The following is a 27,932-nucleotide window of genomic DNA, read 5'->3' as shown; positions in this document are numbered from 1 at the left end:
AATTCAATTTAACATCTTAAAAGAGGTATCAAATCCACTTTATATAAAAGTGACATCAAATTCGACTCAAGTCAAAACAATGTCAAAGCCAAATCAAGTCAAGTAAAATATTTTCCAATAATAAGAGCATGATAAGAGCACTGGCAAAGGAGTGCGAACATGATTTCACTCTCTCAAACTAAAGATGTTATCATGAGTGTGAAATAAATTATTAGGGCCCATAATTACTATCATGGTCACTTTCTTTAAAAAAATAATTCTTTGTATTAAGATGCTTTTCCTTTCAATATGAGATTAGCATCCATACTCTCTTTCTTTTTTTTCTCGTTTACTTCTTCTTTAGCACTCTTGTTGGAGCATGATTTGATGTTCTTGGTCCGAATACATCTTTTAAGAACCTTAAAATTACAGAAGAAATAAAAAAAAAAACCACAAAAAAACAAATAAAGAAAATTCAGTGTAAAATACAGTGACAGTTTCGTTCAAAACATTACACTTCGAAGCTCTCCATTACCATCATCGCCTCTCTTCACCACTTGACCAGGACCCATCTCAAGCATAATGGACTCATCTCTCACACTATTCTCTTCACCAGCCTTGCCTTTGAAACGCCAAGCAATCCACACATACACCAAGAAATTTGCTCCATTAATGGCAGCCAATATCCAGTAAAAGTAATCAAGCCTACTCTGATTAAGATCATTCCTCAACCACCCTTTTTCTTGCCCACCAGTAGCTCTTTCAACTATCTTCACCAATGCAGTACTTAACCAGCTCCCAATCCCAATCTCAGACAGAAAAAATGCACTACTGATACTCCTCGTTCCATCCGTCGCTTGATCGTAGAAAAACTCCAATTGTCCCACATAAGTGAACACTTCTGCTGTACCTAGTAAGAAGAATTGTGGGAACAACCAGAATACACTCATGGTTAGTGAGTTTGGATCGTCACGTCGCTTCTTTTCTACTAATGCAGCTGAGGCTAATGAGAAAATTGATACAAATAGGCCAACACCCATTCTTTGTAGAGATGTGAGGCCGCGGCGGTGACCGGTGTATTTGCGAAGGATTGGGACTATCCAGAGTTCGTAAACGGGGACAAGGATGAGACCATTTATGGCTGCGAAGACAGGGGAGGAGCCTGCGGGGATAGTGAATGATCCAATTTTGCGGTCCATTTTGTTGGCTTGGCTGACGAAGAAGGTGGACTGTTGAGCGAAGGAGAGTGCGAGAGCAATCGTTGATGCCCAGATTGGAAGTACTCGGATAAAGCATTTGAATTCTTCAACTTGTGTCACTGTGCATAGTCTCCATCGGTTCTTTGGGTTGGCTTCTGGGTTTGTTGCTACTGCTGCTTTGTCTAAGAAGCTGAGATTGAAAGTAATAACGAATGTCTCAATTTCATGAAGAATAACACATAATATGTGAAACCCATTACATATTAATCGTATGAGATGAAAATTTTCAAATTTAAACTTAAAATTGGAGTGCAGAGTGATTTTGTGATGCAGTGGCTAAAAGTCTAGAGATGCTCTGTTTATGCCAGAAGAGCCTTCCAAGTGTTTGATAAAATGCTCGTGTGAAATTGCTGGTATTAGCAGTATGGTGTTTGATGTGATTCACAAACATATTCGATGACTCTCACCTGTACTGTCTTGTATGAGCAATCTTTCGGGCACCAGTGATGTCAGATTCAACAGAATCAACTTCATAAAGACCAGTGTCGCGACGCACCGCAACCCCTGCAAAATGGTTCCTTACAGAGACCACAATGACCTGAAGAAACCTTGTGAAAGGGCTTCCCATGGGCTTCTGGAATCGATAAAAAGGAACCCCAGAAACTAAAATGATGACAGAACTAAACATGAGCACAGTAGGAACCGCAAACCCCCAAACCCAACCCTTTTGATCTTCTACATACACCAACACTGTTATACCAAGTAGTGCACCCATGTTAATGGCAAAGAAGAACCAGTTGAAGAATGCATATTTCTTTTGAGCTTCCTTTTTGTCAGCCTCGTCGAATTGGTCCGCCCCGAATGAGGAAACGCACGGCTTGATACCTCCAGTTCCAAGGGCGATAAGGGCTAGCGCACAGAAGAGGAAACCCGATTGACGATCGGTTGCTTCTATGCAGGGTCTTTTCATGCATTTAGGTGGTCGCAGGCTATCTATACCAGCTGATAATGTTAACATGACCATTCCCTGAAAGGTTATGAAGCAAAAGTTTTAGTTAATAGGCATGTGCATCATTTGTAATGAACATATAACTCTGCCGATAAGCAATACAGGTCCTACAATTCTGAATGTGTGATTCTGTGCTGTGTTAAATTTCTTGTTTCTTGTTTCTTGGTTCTTAGTTCTTACCACTGCATATACGCAAGAGAAGACAACGACGGTTTTGAATCGGCCCCAATAAGCATCAGCGACAAACGCTCCAAAAATAGTTAAAACATAGGCAGCTCCAATCCAATCAGTGACATGAGTGGCAGCAGTTGGGAGTGATTGGTTCATTTCAAAGACCAAGTAAGCTACCATATTCACAGCAATGGCGAAAAAAGCTAACCTCTCAGCCACCTCATTTGCTGCAACCATCAATTTTATTACATCAGTGAAAATAATGTCCAAGATTGTCAAATTGCAGTGAATATGGTTTCTAATTAACAAGCCAAAGAGTACCTATGAGAAAAGGAGAGCCCTTCCATCCTCCCGTTTTTCGCTTGTCTGCAATTCTCCCTCGAAAATCAGTACTTCCATTGCTGACCAAAGTCGAGTAGGACATGCTTGGTTTCTAAAAGGAAGAAAAAGAAAATGTTTCCATGTGAGAAAGTAAAAACTGTGAGCATAGACTTGAAAAGAACTGAACCTCAACCTTCTTAGTTTCTTGGTTTTCTTCTTCAAAGTGGAATTTATCCATGGAAGGCTGGATTATGGACTTCTCAAATGGGTCATCGCTAGGCCTAATTTTATCCATCTTGGAGATTCAAGCTATCGAACCCGGGTTGCAAGAAGTAATGCAAATTTGGAAATACTAAGGTATCTTACAACAGAAGTCCTCATGAGTTTATATAAACACCATTGACTTCCCTTATGACAGGCAAGATCCTAAGTGTCTTGATGTAACGTTTGATTGTGCATGTTTTGACATGTTCTAACAAAATCTTCCTATTTGGACATATTAGAAGTTGCCTTGCCGGCTACAGAAAATGAAGTTGTCCTGTTTCATTGGAGGATTACATATGGGGTTAGAGAAACTGTTTCATAATAAGGCAAAAGGAGTGGCTTGTGCTCATAAAAAATGAAACATGTGTTGGATATGAACTATTCAAAGTGCCGTCCAAACATTTTAATTCCAGTCTGTTAAAAGATTCAAAATCTCGGAACTCTACAGGGAATAATCCTTGGAGAAGCTGTCTAGGTAAAACTTGTCGGTTCTAGGTTCTAACATGATCCAGCACAGACAATCTGGTCCTAGAACTTAAACCCTAAATCATAAACAAGACCAATAAGTCCTAGGACCTAATTGTACTGTATCAACGAAAAGAGAGCAATTTGTGGTAAAAAAAAAAAAAATCTTTAGCCCACTAAACTTTCAGCAACCCTGCTTAGCTGTTCATTTTTTTTTTCTAGATGTTCAATTGTTCAAAAGAGACAAAATAAAATATGTATGCTGAAGGCAAATGATGGAGAATGGCTTACTATTAAAATAGCTTGATGTTCAATAGCTTGATATGAGCTGTTGTTGCAACCGTTGCTTTGTCAAGATGAGAGGGATTTCTTATGCAGTATCCCACAAGAAGCTGAATTATACTAATGCTTGTGTGATATTGGGTAACAAAAAGCACCAGGACCAGATGGTCTTACAAGCCTTTCTGGAGCAAAGTTTCTTTGCTTAAGAAAGAATGCTGAAACGATTGAATCATACACATATATAAGTGTCGTTTGATATGCGGAATTCGAATTTTCAGGAATAGAAGTTTTTCTTTTGCAATTGATTTTTATGTTTAGTTGGTGTAAATCTTGAATTCTTGAAATCTAGAATTCCAAAAAAAGTTTGAATTCCTCCGAAAGGAGGAATTCTACTTTCCTCCCAAACCGAGAGCAATTCTTGAAATCTAAAACTCCAAGGAAAACTTGGATTCTCCTTTCCTCCCAAACTGAGAAGAATTCTTGAAATGTAGAATTACAATGAAAGTTTGGATCCCTCCCAAAGGAGGAATTTTCCTTTCCTCCTAAAATGAGAGGACTTGTTGAAATATATAATTACAAGGAAAGTTTGGATTCCTCCAAAAACGAGAGGAATCATTGGACTACTGATTCTCTTTTTAATTAAATACCTATAATGTCAATTTAAAAAACACAATTTCGATAATATCCAACAATTATGTATTTTAAATATGTCATTTTTATGTTATTTCTTTTCTCATTGATTAAATTTGATCTCATAAAAATAAATTATTTTTTAAATTTTTACAGTTTTAATTTGATCCCTCCCAAAGGAGTTCACATTGCAAGACAATTTCGCCTTACTAGTTTATTATGCAACGTCTAGTACAAGCTCAACTCTAAAATTCTTAGAGAATGAAAACTGTGATGGCTCTTAGTTAGCTTTTATGAAAGGCCAAGGCATGCAAGATAATGTCAGTCCGGCAAATGAGAATTTTGATGGGAAGATTTCTCAGTTACCTGGCGAGAGGGATTTGATTGTGTTCGATCGCAGCAGCGGCAGCAAGAAGAAAGGACTCTGCTGGAGTAATTGTGTCAAGCAGTTGTTCAGTAGATGACCAGGGTTGAAGCCAGTTAATCCACTTTATGGCGTTGAGCGAACTGCGAACGCTCCGCAACTGCAAGCAGTCATAAATGGCCGCCAACAACCGCAGTTAGTGCACGCTTCGTACATTTGTCGCCATTTACTGGTGCTCAATTTGGAAGTTCAAACTTCTGGACCGATGCTTCGGCCCAATGGACTCTATTCGTAGGTCCAAACATTGGGCTAGGCCCGTTGGGGGCCGGCCTTGTTTTCTTTGCTCTATATTGTTGTTCATTTGTTTGTTGCCTGGAATTTAAGATGTGCGGCTAGGATCCTTTCACTTCTCGCTAGGGTTAGGGTTTATGCTGCCCTTTTTTCCTGCTTCGGCCTCTTTATATCACCATTTCCTGTAAAAAATTCGGGTTTAGTGAGGCTGCATGTACCAAGAGAAGGGATTGATCAGTGCCCTTGATCTTGAATTGCCGGATTGGCTGTAGCTAAATCGAAACAGGCCGAGAAGTTAACTGGCCGGTTGTTGTTTGAGATTTCGATGAAGTCTCTGTCGACATATCTGCTTACCGAACCTCTCACATTTTCACTTTCTTCTTCCTTCAATCTTTAGATTTTTTTTTCCCAAATATTGAGTTAATGTTTTCGTGTCTGTTGGATGAGAAGGGAGAGAGTAGTGAAATGGCATAGGATTTAGCCGTTTTGAGAGACCCTTCTCGTACATTGATCTCTTTTCTTTTGGGGGTCACTTTCCAGGCGAGCTACCTTGATTTTCCAGCAGTTCGCGTCTATGGGTGCCCACATTACTTCCTCCTCTTTATTTCATTCATAATTCAAGATTTTGGAGTGTTTTAATGCTTGTTTACACTGTAGTTTGGGTTTTCTGTGACTTTTTTTCTTTGAATTTTACTGAAAAACACTAAAATGTCAAAAGAGGTACTCAGCCAACAGGGATGATGAATTATCCATTTCGAGTAATTTCTTCATATGCAAGGTCTTTTTCATACACCGGCGAAAGGCCAGACTGTCTTGTTTGTTGGAGACCTCTCGTACGCTGATGATTATCCTTTTCATGGCAACAACAGGTGGGATAAGGGGGAAGATTCACAGAGAGAAATGCTGCTTATTAACATTGGATTTGGAGTGCAGGAAATCATGAAATTGATTTTGCTCCACAGATTGTAAGTTCCCTGCTGCCTTTTTTGTGTTTTATCTAATTATGCATGCTTTTAGTGAGCATCACGATTATATTGTTCCGATTATTTTCTCAGGGTGAATTTAGACCAGTTAAGCCTTATAACCACCGTTATCAGATGCCACAGAGAGCATCTGGTAGTAGTAGTACCTCTCATTTTTTGTAGTCCATCAAGAGAGCTTCTGCATATATAATTTTCACACTAGGTTATATCGTGTTTTACGCTCATATTTTGTGGCTTCCCAGGCTTTATGCCTGGTCTTCACTGTTGAGGGCATCAGGCCTTTATTTAGTGAAAAAAATGGTTTGTCTCTGGAGTGCTTCAGCTGTTCTTGGTTGATCGTTGGGATTTTTTTTATGAAAGCGAAGTTATCATGGAAGCTAGGGCAAATGCCCGGTCAAGGTTTTGAAAATGATGTGAAACAACAATGAAATCACTTGTTAAGGATGATACGGTGTTTGAACTTTGAACTATAATATACGGCGCAGACACATCTCTATCTATTCGAAAACTTTGCTTTGAAGGGAAATACACTCCACAAAACAAATGGCTTGAAAAGGAGCTTCCAAAGTGAACAGGACGGAGACACCAAGGTTTATTGTTGTGATGCATTGTCCGCTGTATAATAATTATGCACACCATTACATAGAAGGGGAAACCATGGGAGTAATTTATGAGAAATGGTTTGTGGAGTTCAGAGGGAGATGTTGTCTTTGTCATGTTCATGCTTATGAACGATCTGCAAGTTCATTATCTCCTAATACTCCTATCAACCCAGCTCTCAACTTTATGGAAAATTTTGACTAGTAATGCGAGAGGATGTGTTGGATTTAAAGTTCTAATGCAAAAGTGTGTCTCTTGCTTGAAAATAGTGAAGTGTGGTTGTCATTTGTGATCTAACACGAAATCACATTCTATTATGTTTCAATCGCAGGAATGTGTATCTAGTATTGCTTACAATGTTATGAACTGCTTATGTACCCGCATTAGTGATCAATCTGCCCCAGCTTACATAACCATTGGCAATGGAGGAAATTTAGAAGGATTAGTAACAGAGTACGTGTCTTTTTGCTAATTACTTGTAATGATGTGCATAGTCCTAATTGCTATTTTTGACATATGCAGAATGACATTGCCACAGTCAAGCTACTCAGCTTATCACGAAGCCAGCTTTGATCAAAGCATTTTAGACATAAAGAACAGGATTCATGCCTATTTTTGCTGGCATCGAAGTCAAAATGGTTATGCTGTTGAAGCTGATTCTATATTTCTATGTGGTTGGTTGCTCAATAGATACTTCAACCCCTTAGAGAATACTTCCATAGCTGCAGTATGATTGGCACAACCATTCTATATACAGACAGCTCTTTAGTCTTGCATATATTAATATTTTCGGGATTTTTTGTCATGATAGTTTAGCTGTAATAGTAAGTATATTGCACTGACAAAACATGAGTATATTATATATGAATTTAGCTAGTTTAGATGACATTTGGGGCATTTTATTAGTGGGTTTTTAAACATGCTACAAATGAACTGGTAATTTTTAATTTGATAAATCATTGCAATCAAGATGGCTATGCAACTATGCAAGTATGCGGCTATAGGAAATGAAGTCTAGATATGGTGCCAAAGAACATGTAGCACATTAAGCCAGAGAAGGGATGGGTCATGCAATACACAATTGGACGTGCTATTCGATATACTTTTGAGAATTACAAATCCAAACACATCGGTATATACAATCACATTATACATATTTTTCATGTATCTAAGTTTACGCAAACTAGATGGTGGAAACAGAGACTGATACATCGATATATGCAATCACATCATACATATTTTTGATATATAGAGAGTTTACGCAAACTAGATGGTGGAAACGGAGACTGATAGTTTATACTGTACAGAGCATTTCTTTTGTACATTAAGACGACATAAAGCCAGCAAAAAGCCCCATGTGTCTTTCGTATATATATCGTATACATACATATATATATTTATGCACTTAATTCCTCTCTGTGTTCTAGCAATGGATACATGTTCTATATTTCTATAAGAAGTGATGCAATCTAGCTTCGAACACGAATCAATAAAGTGCCTTCACATGCACCACGGAGTCTGCAGCGCGTCCCAACTGGAACCATCCGTGAAATTGCCAGCAAAAACGCCTGAATTGTCCATCACTGGGATATGAATATCTATTGACATTGCCGCTTCTGCCCAAATTGAATCGTCAAACGATGGCAAGTTCACCTCCAAATTCTCCCAAATGTCCACCAGATGGTTGTGCTCGGGGTTCACATGATTTGTTTCTGGTTGCCTGATCGAGTTGATTGAATTGTCAATGGGTATGGCAACTGGGTTTGAATTAGAGCGACATATAGTGGCACCTGAAGTGCATGGGACTGGAGTTTGGTTTTGGGTTCCCAATTGAGCAACCTGGGTATGCACACAAGGTGTTTGATATTCGGACTGAGAGTTGGCGTGCAACTCTGGCAGGTTGAGCTTCGCGTCCGGTCCGTATAGTTTGCGAGCAGCAGCATCATAAGCCATCGCAGCTTCATTTGAGGTGTCAAAAGTACCTAACCAGAGCCGTGCGCCACGATTGGGTTCACGAATTTCAGCAACCCATTTCCCCCAAGTTCGTTGTCGAACACCTTTGTAAGTACAGAGTGCATTTTCAGGGCCACCTTTGCCTCTCATGCACCCTTTCCTTGAACTAGCCTGTGCAGGTCTCTTGACTTTCTTTCCCTCTCCAACAACACCATCACCAGCCATCACTGAATTGTCCTTCTAGAACAGAGTTTGTAATTTTGTGAAAGTAATGATTTGGGTAATCACATTTGGGCCTGAACAAGTAACGGGTGTCTGGTATTTATACGGGACAAGTGAAGGAGATAGTCAGATCGTCTTTGTGCTGACTGGTGCTGATACTTGGCAAGAAGGACTAGTCTAAATCAATCGTGTCAATGTATAAAGATGAGAGCTTCCTCTATTACGCACACATGGCCAAGCTGGTTGTTCGCAATTACGGTAGTTCGATCTTTTTCGAGTTTGGATAAACTGGGTGGGTTATTTAGGAAGCGGTGTGGACTTGGATGAAACAAAACGTTTGTAGATAAGATTATGCATGGGATCAAAAACAGAGCACATGACAAAGTAGCCACAACCTGCTTTCAAAGCTTTGATACGTGGGGGTTGGTCCCAAATCATGTGGAGGTGGGGGCACTGAAATTCATTAGTGTGAACGGAGGCTTGAGAGTGACTCATGTACGTCCATCATTGTGATCAGCTTTAAAATCATTTTAAAATACCATCTACACTTTGAAACAAAATCCTGAAACCAGGGGTTTGTAACTTTGTATCTCCATTTTTGGCTTTTCTGTGCTCACAGTAACCGCAATGAATCCCAACATAAAGCAAAAACAGGGGGAACAAAACTCGAGCTGGGATGGGGATATGATTTTTTTAAAAAAATGGTATATTAGAGTTTAGAGGTTAGAAATTAGTGTTTTGGGGATATGATTTTTTAAAAAAAAAAGATATATTAGAGTTTAGGGATTAGAAATTAGTGTTTTGGGTTTAGGTTTTAGTGTTTAGCATTTAGGATTTAATGGTTTAGTGTTTCGGGATTTAGGGTTTAGGTTTTAGTGTTTAGGATTTAAAGAACAATATGACATTAGTCTAGTGATTATATCTTCGGGCTTAGAGGTGAAAGATTCATTAGGTCGGGAGTTCGACGTAGTTCCTTGAGGATTCCTGGGTTTCGTGAGTTGATGGCATGGGTTTGCTTCTTGGGAGGGATTAAGAGTCTTATTATGGGCATCATCTCAATCTTATTTGCACACTGAGTTTCAGCTTAGGACTAAGTTGGTGGCCCATTGTGTGCATGGGGTGGCTATCCAAGCTTTAAAACTAGTCTAGGGGTCAAAAAGAGGCCGTTGGGTTGGGGCCTTCTCGGTCATTAAAAAAATGTAGGATTTAAGATTTAGGACTAAGTTGGTGGCTCATTGTGTGCATGGGGTGGCTATCCCGGGTTTAAAACTAGTCTAGGGATCACAAAGTGGTCGTTGGATTGGGGCCTTCTCGGTCATTAAAAAAATGTAGGATTTAAGATTTAGGGTTTTGCATTTAAGGGTTTAGAGTTTAGGATTTAGGGTTTAGGTTTTAATGTTTAGGATTTAGGGATTTGCCAAAAAAATTAAAAATTTAGGATTTAAATTTTTTTTCAAAACTTAAAATATTCTAATATTATGAACACTAAAATAGTCAATAAAACATTTTAAAACATGATTTAACATAATTTTTAGGAAGAATAGGAGGCCATATCTCGCAGAACTCAAGTGAAATTAGTACACAAGCAATGTGTTCAACAGCCATGGATTGAGGTGATTTGAGTGTTTTCTAGGGGCTAGTTTATTCTTTTAACTTCACAAAGATGAGTGGAAACTCAAATCTTGCTAATAGGTAACCTTGAAGTTGAAGCCATTGAGAAAGGTGTTATCTTGTAGGTGCTCTGCTTTATGGGATTGGATAAAACTTTGCATTCTAGTCGTGTCCAAATTACAAAAATCAAAAAGCCAAACCACTAGGACAAAAAGAGGAAAGCTCCAAATTTGTCTGATTCGGACTTTCTCATGGTGTTTGAAAGCATTATTCGTCTTCCCACGTTGACATTTTCTGATAACATTGAATCAATTTGGAGTACGACCAGCGGCGTTATCAAAAACAACCCAAAACATATCCATTGCCAGTCTGCAGAAAATACACAAAAACACATTCCCACAAGAAATGCCATGTAGCAATCCAGATACTGATATCAGGAGTAATTGTGTACATACCAAAGGCTATGCATTTTTTTTGATAACGCGAAGCCCACGTAGCTGTCCACCGAACAACTGGCACGGGAAGATAATACAGAGTGTCATTTGCACATGCTAGGCTGAGCAAGTTGCCATCTCTCAAATCGCAGCTCAGGATTGATATATCAGGAGTAATTGGGTACATACTACAGAGGCAAAAAATTTCCTTGTTTCCACATCAAGGCACAGGTGTTACAAGGAACCAAGAGATGATAACGTATGTATTTGGATGTAAGCATGCATACATATCCAGCACGGGCTAGAGCTTCAACAGATACATATTTCCAATTATATTCTCTGACAGCTAGAGCAGGTAATTGGCAAACGCAGTTGCTGATCACCTGTGAAAATCACAGTGAATATACCACATAAACAGGCTGGTACGCCGACAGGGTCTGTTGAAAATTTCTACGCCTGTGATGATATCATGGTCTCCCGCTTAGTTCTAGTGGTTCACTGGAACTTCTGCACTTCCTCAAAGCCAACCTTATCTCACTCAACATCTCATTAACCTTGATGCCCTTCCTGCCGAAACAGAAAAGTAATCTTAGTGTTACTTTGGCTGCTTTGGAATCATATCAAGAACAAATAAAGGACATATTCCAGTGAATGAATGCCAATTGACTTTGAAACGATAAAATAGTTTATCAAATCATAAAAAAGCAACCAAAAAAAAAAAGATCACTCTCTCCATAATGTTGAGATTGTCAAAAATAGATCACACTCTTCAACTACTTATCAGACAGAGAGATGAAAAACGGTCCTCCAATTTCAATTAACCATACCAAGTCTGCACGAGATGATGCAAAAATATTCAAAAGCCATGAAAATGCCCAAAGTGATCTTGCAAATATTCTATTCAAAGCAGAAATGATGATTCAAGTTCCAGTCAAGTTTTAATGCCAAACTGGTTTGGGAGAAGGCTAGATGAGTCATAGTAGCCATAAGGACACTTAAAATAAATAAGAATAAAAAATGATTTATAGAGAACTTATGTGTTTTAGTGAATTCATCAAAACCCATTCATTGGTGACCCAATAACAAGCTGTCCATGAATGGGCATCTTAATCCGAATTGGGAAATGCCAATTGGTGGTCTCACCTATGATGCTTAGGTTGCAACGGAGTAACATTTATAGGAAGTATCTACATGATGCCTAAGTTGCAATTCAGCAGCTCTCACAAAAAAACAAATCAACAAACATATGCGTGCGAGGTTGTATTTCTTATAAAATATCACACAAAACTTGCAAGTTGTGCATCATTGTGAATAGATTTACAATCTACGAAAAATTTCGACACACATGAAAGAAATGAAGAAGTAGAGAAAAATAATGGGGAAGGGACTTGGGTGGAAGAACGAGGAAGGCTATATATCTCATGCTGTCTAATCTGCATTTATAGATGGAGAATGCTAACTGAAAAAACTGCAGTAGTGAACTTACAGAACGCTAACACCCACAACAGTAAGGGGACGTGGATAGTCTTCAATCTCAAGTTTTTCGCCATTTGAAGACATCACATGAGGATCATCATGTTCACTGGATGAAGACTGTTTGGAGCCTATTTTTGTCTCAGTAATCACCTCATCACTTCCAATTCTGAGTATTTCCTCAGTCAAGTATGGAAGCCTATCTTTAGCCTGGATTTTTGACAAAATTTACAAGATATGAAACTTAATAGAAACACTCTCATAGCAGCAAAGATATCAATTTTGATGCCTGAGAAGAGAGAAACATCTGAAAGCCTCAAACCTCGGGAAGGTCAATTTTATTTAGCACCACAATATATGGCCGTTCAAGGTATTCAGGGTTGTACATCCGCAATTCCTGCAACAGCACAATTTCCATAATTTTTTGTAGAACAATTGAGACAATAAAACAGCAAGTGACACAGAATTTCCACGTCTACATATGATTCAAGAACAAGCTAGCTGCTACAAATAAACTAAAATAACATCTCAATAAATAACACTGAGAGCTCATTCATGAAAGAGATTGCTATTTTTTCCCTTCTGTGTGAATAATGCAAATAAACAACTGCCATCTACAGGAAAATAATTCCTGTTGACCTATCTGATTTGTGTTGATTTAACTATCAAGTCTAAAAAGATAAGTAAAAGCAGCGGAAAGATGTTTCTAAAAATTATGATATAGCAAGGAAAGGTAGCATATGAAAGGGAAAAGATATACTTCTTTAACAGTTCTGTAATCATCCACTGGGTTTTCAGTAGCTGCATCGACAACATGGACCAACATACGAGTTCTCCTCAAGTGTCTCAAGAAATTGCGACCAAGACCCTGAAGGATGTAAGGTTTCAATTTCGAATTTCGGAGCTTTAGAATAAACAGTTGACCACGATGCAGAACACACAATACCTTTCCCAGATGAGCGCCTTCTATAAGACCAGGCAAATCTGCCAATGTTGCTTCAGATGAATACATTCCTGCTCCTAAAGCAGGATCACCTCCAAGGCGCCCAAGGTTTGGCATCAAAGTTGTGAAAGGATAATCAGCAATATCAGGCTTCGCAAGTGTAATAGCAGCTAGAAGGGTTGATTTTCCAGCATTTGGTAGTCCCTAGAAAAGTAAGCGAATGTCTAGTAATATATGAATCTACGAATATTTTCTAAGATAATTCTCCAACTAGATCCATAAGAAAAATTAATCCACCAAAAAGAAGACAATAAAAACAATCACAGGATAACGACTACTTCAAAACTTGCCAGTCGCAGCTATTTTCTTATTCTCAAATCTCAACCAGGTCAGCTCTAACCACTGAACTAAATGAGTTAATATATAATATATATGAACTATTACATAACATGATATCCACCTATGCTGAATATACTTGATGTCCCAAATTCAGATAACATAATTTTAGGCATTAGTATAAAGCTCGTAATGAATCAGCCATATTAATATCAGTGTATGACATACAGAACAGGGTTCAGGAATCAAAACAGACACAGTTCCATCCAATGCAATAAAGTCACGAACTTTAAATGTTGATATTGCACTATTATTACTTAAGGGGGCTATACACACGCATACAGCCCTTTCCGTCTAGGATCCACTAATATGACAGTGGTTTTGCTCCTAGAAACTGAAAGATACATGTATATATGATAGTTCTGATGTAACACGAAAAAGGAAAATGAGCATTACTTACAACGAGACCAACGTCAGCGACAACACGTAGAATTAATTCCAAACTAACCTCCTCTCCAGGCTGACCACGAACTAGAACCTGAGAAAGACATTTGCCTAACAGCCAATTAGAATAAAAAAACAAAACAGCACTTCTAAATAGCAAAATAGAGCGTACTATGGTCAGTATGGTGAAAGATATCTTGTCATTTTAGCTCTCTAAAATAAGGTCTGATGTAGTGTCAAGAAAATCCATTAAAGATGCCATGTCCAAAGTGGGAATTCCCCCACTAACAAAGTCAAGATTTAGATTCTGTCAGATGCATTACACTTCAACAGTTGCAAAGGAAAGACATTTATTTTCATCACAAGGAGGTGTCCCGTACTTGATAAGCAATTAGCATAATATTTGAAGTACATTGCATCAAACAACCCCTGCAAGCAGACAATTGCATAAGTCAAAAAGATACAGACCTATCAACCAAATCCTGTGGCAGGTCAAACTGATAGAAAAAATTTACACTTAATTAAATAGCTAAGTTTATGGATTGTGCATCCTAATCCTTTATATCTCAATATTCAGAAAAAGGGAATCAATACAAGAAAACAGCTTTCATGGTCTAGATTTTTGGTTTCTTCTGTATCAAAAACATCAAAGAAACTAAGAAAGTGCACACGCCAAGAATTCTATTCCAGTGTTACAAGTAATATTCGGCCATAGATTGGAAATCCTAGAAAGTTGAACATATCAGAAATAGCATTAGAGAGATGCACGATTTTCCGCAGCTGTGTATTTCGTTGGTGAATAATCACCCAGGAAAGACATATTCTGATCAGATTCATTCGAAAACAGAAAACACAAAGAACTTGGATCCTACTGATGTCTGAAAGACTGATATTTTCCTCAAATTACAGTAGGACACACTAACGAAGAAAATCAGAAACGTGGATTTTACCTTATCATTATCATCTCTCAGCACATTTGGTGTTGAAGCCATCAACATTTTCCTTCTATGCTCTGGCACATCCAGCAAGCTAATCTGACGATACCCCCACCCGAGAAAGAAATAGAAGTATAAGTTAAAAGCTATTGAATTAAAACAGAACAAGAACCATAATCTAACGATGTGCCATTTACAAGTAAAAGTTCTAAACGGAAAGCAAGCCCAACCAACCTATATAGTTCTAACTATACTTCACTCAAGTAACAAATTGATAAAGCTAGTTGAAATCCATTCATGGTTTACTAAATTGAGCCTCACCCCTCCTTGTCCACCCCTTGAAACAAGTACTTCTTGACCTGGAAGTGCTAGATCAGCCAATATCTTCCCTCTTTTAGGTTTTACAACCGTACCTGTCACATGACCATGCATAGTCAAAAAATATGGATGGAACTGTTTTATAACATGAATTGCCAGATGTCTAAGAAAAGAAAAGTAATATTAAACACACACCTACGGGCACAGGAATTCGCAATGTCGGGGCAGCAAGTCCATTATGCAAACGACTAGTTAAAATGCCCATGGCACTAACATTTCCACCACGTTTAGCATTATATCGACTCTTCTTGTGGAACTCTAACAACGAATCTTTTTCTTCATCTGCATAAATTACGATATCTGCTCCATGGCCCCCCACAGGGAGAATTATTGATCCATCAAAATCCCTCTTATATGAGCCTTCCTTTCTTGTTTTCTTTTTCTCATGTTTTCCTTGTGATTTTTCAGCTCCTTTGTTAGACATACTAAGAATTGCACCATGGCCTCCATCACCTGAGCGAACTGTTATAATTACATGGTCAAAATACTTATGAGGTTCCTTTATCAGCGAATCATTGCTAGCAGAAGTAGTCTCTTTGGCCCTTGCAAGTCTACAAGTAATTGTGTAGTATCTCAAGTTCACAGAAGTGACACTGGTGTGATACCTATTAAAAAATTAGCATCAAATTTGGTACTTGTATAGCCAAAAGATTGAGAAATTGTGTTGAATATTAAATAGAGCAGTAGAAGAGTCAAGATAAACAAATAAAAATTGATCAAGAATTGAGAAGATAGAATGTAAGAGTTAATTAGAAGTTCTGAAATATATATTGTAGTAGGGCATAAGCTTATATTTTAATCAAAACACATCTTTGACAACTCTTCACATAAGCAAACAAACATTATTTCGGATTAACAACATTGGAAAGGAGGGTAGAAATGCTACGAACCATCCACAAAAGCAAGTGTAGCTAAACATATCATACTTCTATGCAGCAAAACCATTCTCGAATTTACTTAATCAGAAATTCATTTCCATACAAATGGAAACTATCATGGCTTTGTTTAAAATCACTGCCCTTAGCTTAATCAGAAATTCATTTTCATACAAAAAAACTACCATGACGAATTTTTACTTTTATCAGCTTTCCAATATTGTCTAAATTATCCAAAAATAGAAAACTTTAAAATTTGTTCACTGTGAAGCAATTTCCGAGCAAAAGAGTTTCCCAAGGAAAATGAACATCCCTAAACCACTCAAAGGTAGCTGCAGCAGCATTCATACCGTTATTGTGACTGTGAGTGCTCATATATTTTCCTAGAAATTCTCAGCAACAAAACAAAGTCTGATACGTAAGATAATAAAAGTCTCTAGTTAAAGAGACATTTGTACATAATCCATAAGCAATTAACACAATTCATAAATATTGAAAATATAAACCCTAAATATCAAACTTACGCCTCATATTCTCGACGAGTTCATATTTACATAGAAACTGCAACTCAACATGTTTGAGAGAGGCGTAGAAAGGAAACATAAACAGAGAAATGCAAAGAACTTATACCTCTTTGGAGGAAGAAAGTGACGGAGAAATAGCTTATCGTTACAGAAATGAAGGCTTTGAAGAGAAGACGACGATGGTAGAGTAGCTAGAGAAGCCATTCTCTTGCGCCAAGCCAGGCAAACGGACTGGATAAAGAGGGATGGAGGGTCAGGAGTCAGGACTCCGGGTGTTGCACTGTTGCTAGTCTAGACATAAAGTGGGCCAGAACCCATTTAGTTACTGGGTCAAGCCCAATGTTGTGTCCAGAAAGCTTTGCTTAATGCAATGTAATCCCAATAAGGCAATAACTTTGTCCAAAGCAATTACTTATTGTTAAGCCCAAGGCCCAATCAGCTTTTGGACCTTACCTCGGGATATTGAGTTAGTGGGCTTCGGCTTAAACGTTTGATGTTTTTTCCGATGCACCTTCCATTTCATTTCTGGAAATGGAAACTAATATATACTCTTTATATTACATGGGTGCGTTAGTGTGTGTATATATATATATACACATATATACACGCGCGCGCACATACATATATATATATATTAGGACCTCAAAAGTGAATCTTAAGCCCTCATTTTAAGATCTTATGAGAGAATTCTATATATATATTTTATTCGGAAATTGTCCAGAGATTTAAACACCCGTTCGATGTCAAGAAACCCAGAAGATTTTATTTTTAATTAATTTTTTTTTAATTGAGGTTGATTTAATTCTATAGACATGTGCTAATATATAAACAATTTTACAGTAGACAACAAAGCACCAAACCACAAAAGACCTAGACCACTTCAAAGCCTCCATGTCTCCTAACATGTAAAATATGTCCATGCCAAAATGACTTGAAAGACGGTGTTGGAGGCCCAATGCCTTTCCATAACACATATTGAGCTATATCATCAACCACACTCCAGGCATAAATATACCAAAAACAATACACTGATACACATTGCAGAAAATAAATAAATAAATTACAAACTACTATGATTTCTACCAGATTTGTATAACCAATTAAAAATAACAAACCATACGTAGTATCAATAAACCATCAGTCAAGACTAAACCAACCCGAAGTGCGTTGAACCCCGTTGCCTTGCTTTCGGGGCCAATCATGAATAAGGCTTACATTGCCAAATGCAGGGCACCCAGATCTATGAGAAAGCCCTTCACAGAAACATCTTCAGATATGCGAGGATGGCTATACTCTTATACCAAAACCATCCAGTAACAACCATTCCTGGCTGAGTGGCAAGTATACTTCATATGTGCTTATCTTAGCTTTTAAGAAAATCCTTCAGCGAAAATTGGGGATGCCCATCCTACAAAAACATAAATCAAAAGAATAAAGTATCATCAATGGCAATCAGTATCACCAGTGATGATCCACAGTGAGTGTTTCATTTTTTCCAAACAATTCAACAACCAACAAGAACCCTTCAAAGGGAATGTGTGCGTGGGGGTGGGGGGCAATTCACAGAAATCAGTATGAAAAGCTTCTGGGCAAAGTAAAACGGCATCATAGACCCATAAATACTCTATAAATGTAGATGTACATACGCAAACAATATAATATTTATGTCTCTCTCCCGGTGGGACATGCACCACCTATGGTCATTCGATGAAACATTATGTCCTTAAGTAATATTACTATACATATTTCATTAAAAGATAATTACCAGACACATGCATCAACATTACCAATCATCAAGGCATACAACACATGCTTAAAAGTTCAGATCATGTTGATGCAGAAAAAACAAGGCAAGAACGAGATATGATTCTTATTCAAACACTAACAATAAATCGCCAATGCCCAAAGTTAAAGACAAAAACATAATGGCTTTCTTTTCCATTTTTCCCCCTCCTCGAGGTGGAGGCAAAAATCAAACAAGAATATACAATGTATTCAGAACAGCAACAAAAGAAATTTATGCTGAATGTTACCTTTCCATGCTCTTGACTCAAGCATTGTCTAACTACCGTGATCTGTTGTATCAGTCTTTCCATAGCTGTACAACTTGGCTTGTTTGCATGGGCTGAAAATATCATGAGGGAAGAAAAACAAGGGGAGAGAGAATTCAATAGTTGAAGACGACAGAGTGATGCACTAATTGAATGTTTTCAATGGAATATAAACAAATGTCACTCAAAAGCGAAATAATAAAATTATAGTGGCATCCTAAAAACAGAGATAGTACACAAATGATGTAGCTCCGGAAACAAACCAAGAATTGCTCTGTTCAAATTATCTGCAACGCGCAGCCGGTACTCCAAGCTAAGCAGATGAAACATGGGGGACTTTTCTGGATCCTCATAAGCAAGCAAGGCCATGAAATCCTGTAGCAATAGCAGACTATTAATCTCTAATGAGGAACTTATTAAAAATATGGTAAAATGGCATTAAATGGCTTCCGGTGCAAGGAAGAAACATACTTCAAGCTTTTCCACATATTTTTGAACCTTCCCAAAAGGGGTCAACTTGGTCTGAGCAAACTCAAGAGCTTCTGTGCTGTCATAGAAAAAACTACTTTTACACCATAGGAATATAATAACTCAGGAAATGTTAATTATCATTTTGCTCACCACTTTCTGGAGCTGACAAGCTCAACAAATCGAAGACTTAGAAGATCAAAATGCAAATCCTGATTTTTCTCCAGTAAGTCAGGTGCCAGCTCTTCAGTCAGTTCAAGGGCCCGTAGTACATTTCCCTCTGATGCAAAATGAAAAATTCCTGGCATACAATATAATATAGATCAAGATCAGCATAACAAGATATCTCTGTCCATGAAGACATAGAACAAAAGCAGGAAAAGGAACAACATTTTAGGCAAAGGAATAGCATATGTGGGGTAAAACTGATCACTCAAACAGCTATCATTCCAATGACTAACAAGGTTAAGAACATCAATACTAGTTTTTACCATTATTAATCCCTGGAGTATGTCTTTGACACAAACCCCCAACAAAATACAATAGTAATCAATTGTTCAACATGTCATCTATAAGAAGCTCCTTTGAGAAGAAAACAGCACAATAGCACATGTAACTTGATTATACTTAGGTTTCCAATACTTCACTATGCAGGAAATATATAAGTTTATGAACATCTAAATTCTTTAGTTTATCCTTTCTAGGTCAATGAGGGTGAACCTCGCGCAGTGGTAATATTGCTTCGTTATAGCGTAGGCATCACAAGTTCTAACCATCGAAATAATCTCATCATAATGAGAGGTAAGTCAGATGTGATCTTTAAAGCCCTTCAAGAATCTCGTGTTCTGGGTTTTATGAATTGGTAAGCACTGTTCCAGGTTAATGTAGACTCAAGTTTACTCTCACCAAGTTAGCAATTCAAAAAACAAGCAGAATAGTATAACCAAATCTTGTAAGAAACTTTCATATTGTCAAACTTAAATGCAAGCATTAATTACAAATGCATTGGCAGATTGAGTAGCCCGTCAATAGCACTAGCAATCATCAATTCTGGAGTCATCTACCCTAATTTCCCAATCAAAAGAAAAATTCACATACTTTTTCTTTTCTCCATATCATCGAGATGGTCATCTGTCTGCTTCATTCCAGTACAAGTAATGAATGATTCCACAGTTTCTTTGTAGCAATTATGCACGAGATATGATAGAACCAAATTATGGATATCATTGTCATTGACTGCCTGCAAAAAAAAAAAAACAAAAACAAAAACCTGAAAATTTAAAGATCTATTATGAGAATGAAAGAAACATAAGAGTGCATCATGTCTCCACTAAAATGGCCATTGAGTTGTCATTGTATGGTGAAGGCCATCAGTGTGGCAAAAAGCCTTCAAATGCCAAGAAACAGCTCCGGCTAAGGTTCGTCGCAACAGATCATTAAAGACAAGACAGAGCACCACATATAACATATTATTTCTAAGTTCACATCATCATTAAAGTTTGGGCGTCAGGTCGAATTAGTTCAAAAGGATTGATCTCATGACCAACGATTTCAGACAAAAAAATTTAAGGAACCCAGACTTTTAAAAGCATATCAAGGATGAATGGTTTCCAAGCATTTCCATTAGAAAAGGCAAGTAATGGGTTTCCCCACCATTTTCACCAACTATAAGAGACATGAAAGATCCAAAGCAACCGGGTTCCCAAGAAGCAGCATCTAAACTTAACAGTCAACACTAGTTACAATTCTCGGGCTGCTAACCGACTCTCATTTTATTTCTTGAATAATCCAAGCAAAATTGCAGAAAATCCAATCTTAAGATGAGAATTATTTCAGTTGTCAAAAAATTTTAGATGGTTTTCTGGAAGCATCTGATGAAAGAAGAGATCCTCTGCCCAGTGGTTAGCTACTTCATAAGTGTCAAGTTACAGGTCCAAACAATATAAACAGCCTCCCAGTTAAAAGAGGGTAAGGCAATGTTTGAATGTCTTCACATATTGGGCTCCCCAGACTCGACAGCCAAAGGACCCTTGTGCATTGAGTTGACTAGTTATGCAAGTTTTCAGATGCTTTAATGATTTCTTGACTCAATGTGTTTGCTAAAATGCCAAAAACCTAAACCACAATCGTAGTTTATTGTGATCAACACGTGTTCCAACAGTGCATTGCTCTCAAATGACATTACATCATTGCATATCACCTTAATCTTGGGCCACCAATTACCATCATCAAAGCCTTTTTCTAAACAATTCGGGGTCAGGCACACGAATTCATAAGATAATTAGTTGGGATCGCCAAGTGAATTCTCCTCCGCCATCCATTCCTTTCTAAAGCTACACTCTCAAATTATCCTATAGCTTCACCCAGGCTCAAATCATAGAGCAAGACAAAATGGGTCAACTTTGATGCATATGACAAGTTGACAACACCACTTAAGTTGCCAATGGCACTCTCAGTTAACACATGAAAAAGTTCGGAAACATAGTTCACAGCTACAAAGTGCATGTTCAGCTAGAATAACACCCAACTCAACATATTCAATCAAAACTCTCTGTTATGGCTTTATTCTGTTCTTCCAAGTTTAACACCAATTTTTTGCCCTCTTTAAATGTCCCCAATCCCAATTATTAACATCATTATGCAAGTGTAAGCTATATTATGGGCATCATTCCATCCTCGAGAAAACAGCCGCCATCCTTCATTGCCCAACTCCAAACCATATTTCAGATAAGCACCAGCTAATAAAAAAATGCAATCCGTGTGGTCTCTTTTCACACAAGATAGAAGTAAGACGTATACAAACTCAAACCCTAAGCGACTTCCATATATGCGAACAGATTCACAAAATCAGTAAAACACAGTAAGGCCATTCGATCACTGAAATACCAAGATTAAATTTAGCGATTAAACAACACAAAATAAAAACAAAATAATCTATTGCAAGTCAATGGCGTAAGGCTATGTTCAACAGAAAAGATAATGCTGCCAGATTATAATTTAATGCGAATATTTCCAATCGATAACTACACAGAATTACAACAACTAAAGCGGAGTAGAATTCAAAGAAGAAAATAAAAGAAGAAGGTAACAGCTTACAACGTGATCATAGTAACGAGGATCGAAGTCCATTATTGTGCGACTATCAATTAACGATTAGAACGCCAAAGGGGAGAGTTTTTAGGTTTTGCCCTTGAAAGAGCCTGCGTGCGTACGAGCACTAATATGGAGTTAGATACGATGGTTCGGAGTCCTCGGACAGTGATCTCTGTCTATCATCATCAGCCACGGAAGTTCTGCAGATTACGAACCGATATTGCCTCCTCTTTCCTCTGCGCTCATAACGCACGCGTGCCGCAATTCATTCTGATGCGTTTCCTACTTTCTATTCATGTTAGCGATTCGTGTTTCCCTCGATTTGGACTCGGTATTGGGCCTATTTCATTCTGTTTCATAGTTAGAACAGGCCCACACAATCTATTGGGCTTTTCATGGAAGGGCCTTCACCGGGCTTACAGGATATCCAGCCTTTAGGCCCAATTGAAAAGGCCCGAATTTAATGCCAATAATAACTCCAGATCGATCAAATTCATGTCCCAAAACATGCCACAACACAATCCGCTCGATCGACCAGATGAATGAAGTTGTTAGCTTTGTTTACAAACCAACATGTTAAAATTGTCAGTACAAACACATCAATAATATTACATTTTAGGTCTTCGTCCACACGACTTTATTTCTCTAGACTATCTCACTTAACAGTATTTGAGCTCAAAAATACGTTATTGAAGTTAGAAAGATTGGGTTTTGTTTATAAACCTCTCGATTAGGTTATGTCATACCACCCATAAAAGGGTGGGAATGGAATAGCTCCCACCCAATTCATGATTATAGATTTTAACTTTTGATTACATAACAACATGTCTTCTAATTCAAAATCAAAGATATTCATTGGGTGGGATATGTCCCATACTTTTATGGGGTGGGATCCGGAAAATTGTCCGATCTGGATTATAGTCTTAACACCGAAATCTAGCATTCACCCTGCATCCATCTAATTCCTTCACCACCAAAGCAGTGTGGAGTGTGGACATGATCGCCGGATGTGCATCTCCAATGAAATCGATAAATATGGATGAACTAGAATCGTGAGAGACCAAAAGCCGTTACTTTTTGCCTAGTTATTACAATAAGGCCAAAATTTTTGACTAGTCGGCCGCCGCACGTTCAAGAATTTGGGAGAAACTGGTGGAGACACGTTTGTCAAGGGAAACCCATACGGCCATACCCAACCCACAAGCTCCACCACAGCCAAACCACTCTGAACTCAGCAGTAAAAAACCAAAATGAACTTCCCTTTACTCTCTCTCCTCCTTTTCTTACACCTTTGTCTCGGTTCCTCTTCTCACAACATCAACTCCGAACTCTTCGAAACTTGGTGCAAACAACATGGCAAGAGCTACTCTTCAGAACAAGAGAAGCTGTACAGGCTCAAGGTTTTCGAGGACAACTATGAGTTTGTTACCAAGCACAATGATTTGGGCAGCTCAAGTTATGAGCTTTCTCTTAATGCTTTTGCCGATCTTACCCACCATGAGTTCAAGGCTTCAAAGTTGGGTCTCTCGGGTGCAGGAGCCCGGTTTGAGCAGAGAAATCTGGGAAGCATTGGATTTGTTGGGGATGTTCCTGCATCTTTTGATTGGAGGAGGAAAGGGGCAGTCACTGAGGTCAAAGATCAAGGGAGTTGTGGTATTTGATCTTTTCTTTACCGCGATCTTTTGTCTCTGTCTCATAGTTGCATTATTGTATTTTACACGTTACAACTATTGGTGTTCATGTTTGGTTTTATTGGTCCCTGTTCAATTTTAAGATGTAAGACAGTTGCTAGTGTGTTCAAAAGTCAAGATTGCTGAAGTGAGATGTTCTGCTTTGGCCTTGAACTAATAGGACATTTTTGGCTGAAAGGCTGAGCTAGAAAGATTGAATTAGCCAATTAGGAGGATTTGTTGTGGTAGACATCTATATTGGAATCTCACGTTGGTTATGCGTGATGATTTTTGAGGATTGATATATACCAGCATGCTCAATTTTGGGATTAATGAACGTCTATTGAACTACCCAAAGCATGAAGTAGTTTTAACTCTGAAGTAGATGCATATTCCCCATAACTGACACTGAAAATTTCATTCCTATACATGGAATTGCCATGGTCATATTTCTTGAAAGAGAGGAGAAAAGGATTGCGTGCCTTTTTTTGCTGAACTTATTAATAGGCATTAATGGTTTGTGGAAGGAACCTATTTCATTGCAACCTCAGCCCTGTGACCCCTGCCCAAGCTCGTTACGCTTGTGTGTGTTTTTATTTCCTTGGCAGGAATCAATGTCATCAAAATAACACTATGTTGCCTCTTAGGAAGGGGAGAATAATCCTAGGTTTGCTTCCAGCCAAGGCCAAGTTGCTGATGAGGGTCTTTATGTCAGCTCTATATGCTGTGTGGGAGTAGACTTTATTGATTCATAGAAGTATTTCATTTTTGAGGTTCATAGAAGAAATTTTCTCCGTCATTGGAAATTATAGGAGACTCAGAAATGCTACATTATTTCTGAATGTGTGTTAAGCTGCAGAGCTTAATAAATTTCTTTACGAACCACAAAGAGTATTCAAACACAAACATCTCTCTATCAACTTTGGTGTCATTAATTTGTATCCCTGCTGAGTATTTTGGTAATCATTCATAGGCCACTGAAATACGTGACAATCATCATGGAGTTGAGACCCTAAACAACAAACCTATGGTGCAGGTTTTAGCCTTTGGGCGAAGCTTTATATGTTTAATTGCCGTAGTCATGCCTTTTTTTTGAATTGCACTCAGATATTAAAGAACTATTCTATTAAAGGGTTCTGGACTATTATCATATGTTTGCTTTGTTATGTGCTTCACTGTTAGTTCCGATTATTTGTTTGCTTCATTCATCCAGTGTACAAAATATCAGGGAACATTGTTTTTCAGCAGCCTTGTAAAATAAGGAGATATAATTATGCTCTAGAAAATATGATCGTAATCCGATGCCCTTTGTTATGGGAAGAACTATTTTTTTTTCTCCCTTTCAGCATTCAAGAATCAAGGTTCTACCCAAAACCAATGAGAAAGAAATATAAAACAACTCCATGATTATCTTTTTCTACCATTGAACTCTTATCTGGAAAGTACTTGTCTGCCTCTGTTGTTGATGATTAATATTGCATTGTCTAGGTGCGTGCTGGGCATTTTCAGCGACAGGAGCTATAGAAGGCATTAATAAGATAGTCACTGGATCTCTTGTCAGCCTTTCCGAACAGGAGTTAATAGATTGTGACAAATCTTACAACGCTGGCTGTGGGGGTGGACTTATGGATTATGCATATCAGTTCATTGTTGAAAACCACGGAGTCGACACTGAGCAAGATTATCCATTTATAGCTCGAGAAAGGACCTGCAACAAAGACAAGGTAATAATTTTTCGTACTGCAGCATTTTCTCTCTTATTCTTAAATATTTTGCACTGCTTCTAGTCCTTGTATATGCATATAGTTCTTAGATTTTTCTTCTTCTTTTTTCTCTCTAACATTAGTACGCTGCAGTTGAGAAGGCATGTTGTGACTATTGATGGTTACACAGATGTGCCACCTAATAACGAGAAAGAGTTGCTAAAAGCTGTGGCAGCTCAACCTGTGAGTGTGGGCATATGCGGCAGTGAGAGGGCATTTCAGTTATACTCAAAGGTGGATCCTTTTACAGACTTTCTGTAACCTTAACTTTGGTGTTGGAGGGGCATGTTTATAATTGTAAATGTTTGATTGCTTGTGTGATAGGGCATTTTCGCTGGTCCGTGTTCAACTTCTTTGGATCATGCAGTATTGATTGTAGGGTACGGGTCTGAAAATGGATTAGATTATTGGATTGTGAAAAATTCATGGGGAACGAGTTGGGGAATGAATGGATATATTTACATGGCGCGTAACGGTGGTAACTCTGACGGTGTATGTGGTATCAACATGCTGGCTTCCTATCCGAGAAAGACCAGCCCTAATCCCCCGCCCTCACCTCCTCCCGGTCCTACTAAATGTGATTTGTTCACTCACTGTGCAGCAGAGGAGACCTGCTGTTGTGCTTATAGCATCTTTGGGATATGCTTTTCATGGAGATGTTGTGAGTTGAACTCTGCCGTGTGTTGTAAGGACCGCCAACATTGTTGCCCCCATGATTATCCAGTTTGTGACATACAGAGGAACCAATGCCTCAAGGTTAGCATGCTTTCTCCTTGTTCTCTAAAATATTAAGCTTGTAGAACACTCATCATTAATGCATTGCATATTTGCACTTATCAATGGAGTAATTTGCTGTATGGTGAATATAGTTTTACCCCCATATCGGATATACTGAAACTAGCAGTGATGTAGCTTGGCGGAAAATTTTCTAACATTTTGTTATCAAACCGACGATAAATTGGTGACGATTAGACGCTATGGAATGATGTATATCCAAACTTGAATTATCTTAATGATTAGATTTTTTTTTTTGAAACGAGAGAGGAGGGATTTGAACCCTAGGCACCAGGGTGATCCTTACCACTTCAACTAATGGCTCAGGTGTTATTTAATTAGAATATTAAGGTTGTGGGTTGAATATGTGTTCTTTGTATAATTGTATCTAGCATTTTGCATTCTTTGGAGCATGGACCAACTATTTTTGTGATTGCAGCATCAGCAGCAGCTTCCTGGAAATGTCACGAGAATGGAAAATTTTGAGAAGAGGCTTCCTGGAAAGTTCGGTAGTTGGAGTTCGCTTTTTGAGGCTTGGATTATGTAATCAAAGTCTCTTACAGAGTTTGGCGGTTGAAGTTGCCCTTTCTGAGGCTTGGTGTATGTGGTAAAACTCCCATTTGTTGTATCATTGAGCCTTTTTTGTGATGGCTCCTGCAGTATTTTATCCAGTATTAATATATTCAGAGACAGTGAAAGTCTATTTATGTAAATCATTGAATTGATTAGTAGTTTGATGTGGAAACATAAGCATCAGCATAGTGTAATAACACCAAACCATTTGGCAATAGCCTATTTGATTCTCTCCGAACGTAGGGCGTATGACACTTACGGTTAGGAATTCGAACCAACGAGTTTTTTCCATGAACCAATGAAATTTGGAAGGGAAGTTGTTCCGTATAGGGACAAGTTCGTATTAGTAGATGGATGCGCAGGAATAAATGTGGCATCAAAGCGACCAAAAAACAAGAACCGAGATGCAGCACCCAGTGGACCAGATTCTGATCTGTGTCAATACTGCAAGAACTGCAGATCTCGTGTCCTCATTACTGGAACTGTGGTTCTTAATTTAAACTTTAAAGTGAAGCAACTTTGCGGTGGGCCAAGATTGCCCAGCGAACCCAAACACTACTTGCTCCGCATAAAACTTCAACTTCATTCAAGGTAAGCAGTGTAACACCTCACAGATAATAGCATCAAACACTAGGCATTTTAACAAGGTTTTGAATACATGCAGAGTACTCGAAAAGAATGTGAAAAACCACCGGCCATAGTAATTCATCAGCGGCAAGGCATAAATTCACCCAACCCTATTCTAGTCTCCACGCCATACATTCTCGCAAGAACTGAGAATGCTAGAATGAAAATAGCCAAAGATAACATTAAATTCAATTGATGAGTGTATTTTCCACATTTCACAAGCTTGT

At 38.2% G+C, this 27,932-nt stretch overlaps 6 protein-coding genes and 1 non-coding gene across 13 annotated transcripts; 3 read left to right on the top strand and 4 right to left on the bottom strand.

Moving 5' to 3' along the window:
- Positions 1 to 368: 368 nt before the first annotated feature.
- LOC120009119 (protein NRT1/ PTR FAMILY 8.2-like) lies at positions 369 to 4,865 on the bottom strand. The gene is made up of 6 exons (XM_038859579.1): positions 4,687 to 4,865; positions 3,700 to 3,905; positions 2,680 to 2,791; positions 2,368 to 2,585; positions 1,646 to 2,205; positions 369 to 1,368 (listed from the first exon to the last, which is right to left on the bottom strand). The coding sequence occupies exons 3-6, from the start codon at positions 2,780 to 2,782 to the stop codon at positions 483 to 485; spliced, it is 1,767 nt and encodes a 588-aa protein (XP_038715507.1). The 5' UTR covers positions 2,783 to 2,791; positions 3,700 to 3,905; positions 4,687 to 4,865; the 3' UTR covers positions 369 to 482.
- A 208-nt stretch (positions 4,866 to 5,073) lies between these two features.
- Positions 5,074 to 7,444, top strand: LOC120008952 (purple acid phosphatase 1-like). 4 transcript variants are annotated; one of them, XR_005470575.1, is made up of 4 exons: positions 5,074 to 5,553; positions 5,845 to 5,940; positions 6,890 to 7,011; positions 7,081 to 7,444. XR_005470575.1 is itself a non-coding variant. In XM_038859351.1 (2 exons), the coding sequence occupies exons 1-2, from the start codon at positions 6,875 to 6,877 to the stop codon at positions 7,289 to 7,291; spliced, it is 348 nt and encodes a 115-aa protein (XP_038715279.1). In that variant the 5' UTR covers positions 5,949 to 6,874; the 3' UTR covers positions 7,292 to 7,444. The 4 variants fall into 4 exon arrangements, 1 of the variants encoding a protein (XP_038715279.1); XR_005470574.1 differs by having other exon boundaries at positions 5,074 to 5,753; XR_005470573.1 differs by having other exon boundaries at positions 5,074 to 5,940.
- Positions 5,239 to 5,345, top strand: LOC120010015. Its single transcript, XR_005470802.1, has one exon. It is a non-coding gene; the product is annotated as a small nucleolar RNA snoR109 (small nucleolar RNA).
- Positions 7,445 to 7,805: 361 nt separating the features above from the next.
- LOC120009699 (dehydration-responsive element-binding protein 2D-like) lies at positions 7,806 to 9,297 on the bottom strand. Its single transcript, XM_038860385.1, has one exon. The coding sequence runs from the start codon at positions 8,734 to 8,736 to the stop codon at positions 8,059 to 8,061; it is 678 nt and encodes a 225-aa protein (XP_038716313.1). The 5' UTR covers positions 8,737 to 9,297; the 3' UTR covers positions 7,806 to 8,058.
- A 1,317-nt stretch (positions 9,298 to 10,614) lies between these two features.
- Positions 10,615 to 16,945, bottom strand: LOC120008440 (probable GTP-binding protein OBGC2). 3 transcript variants are annotated; one of them, XM_038858760.1, is made up of 10 exons: positions 16,793 to 16,945; positions 15,423 to 15,892; positions 15,231 to 15,322; positions 14,925 to 15,008; positions 13,991 to 14,068; positions 13,198 to 13,398; positions 13,012 to 13,119; positions 12,574 to 12,648; positions 12,265 to 12,461; positions 10,615 to 11,345 (listed from the first exon to the last, which is right to left on the bottom strand). In XM_038858760.1, the coding sequence occupies exons 1-10, from the start codon at positions 16,888 to 16,890 to the stop codon at positions 11,246 to 11,248; spliced, it is 1,503 nt and encodes a 500-aa protein (XP_038714688.1). In that variant the 5' UTR covers positions 16,891 to 16,945; the 3' UTR covers positions 10,615 to 11,245. The 3 variants fall into 3 exon arrangements, with proteins under 3 accessions (XP_038714688.1, XP_038714689.1, XP_038714691.1); XM_038858761.1 differs by having other exon boundaries at positions 14,039 to 14,068; XM_038858763.1 differs by having other exon boundaries at positions 15,423 to 15,749; positions 16,793 to 16,927.
- A 716-nt stretch (positions 16,946 to 17,661) lies between these two features.
- Positions 17,662 to 22,518, bottom strand: LOC120008890 (glucose-induced degradation protein 8 homolog). 2 transcript variants are annotated; one of them, XM_038859262.1, is made up of 7 exons: positions 22,302 to 22,518; positions 20,304 to 20,445; positions 19,359 to 19,506; positions 19,209 to 19,284; positions 18,974 to 19,112; positions 18,720 to 18,811; positions 17,662 to 18,094 (listed from the first exon to the last, which is right to left on the bottom strand). In XM_038859262.1, exons 1-7 carry the CDS (start codon positions 22,332 to 22,334, stop codon positions 18,050 to 18,052), a joined length of 675 nt encoding a protein of 224 aa, XP_038715190.1. In that variant the 5' UTR covers positions 22,335 to 22,518; the 3' UTR covers positions 17,662 to 18,049. The 2 variants fall into 2 exon arrangements, with proteins under 2 accessions (XP_038715190.1, XP_038715191.1); XM_038859263.1 differs by having other exon boundaries at positions 19,001 to 19,112; positions 22,302 to 22,510.
- Positions 22,519 to 23,233: 715 nt separating this feature from the next.
- LOC120008507 (zingipain-2) lies at positions 23,234 to 27,300 on the top strand. Its single transcript, XM_038858855.1, has 5 exons — positions 23,234 to 23,951; positions 25,457 to 25,692; positions 25,825 to 25,965; positions 26,056 to 26,487; positions 26,945 to 27,300. Exons 1-5 carry the CDS (start codon positions 23,549 to 23,551, stop codon positions 27,050 to 27,052), a joined length of 1,320 nt encoding a protein of 439 aa, XP_038714783.1. The 5' UTR covers positions 23,234 to 23,548; the 3' UTR covers positions 27,053 to 27,300.
- The last annotated feature ends 632 nt before the right edge of the window (positions 27,301 to 27,932 follow it).

The sequence above is a fragment of the Tripterygium wilfordii genome, chromosome 11 (assembly GCF_013401445.1).
Source record: "Tripterygium wilfordii isolate XIE 37 chromosome 11, ASM1340144v1, whole genome shotgun sequence".
Lineage (NCBI taxonomy): Eukaryota > Viridiplantae > Streptophyta > Magnoliopsida > Celastrales > Celastraceae > Tripterygium > Tripterygium wilfordii.
This window is presented reverse-complemented; position numbering and strand designations above follow the sequence as displayed.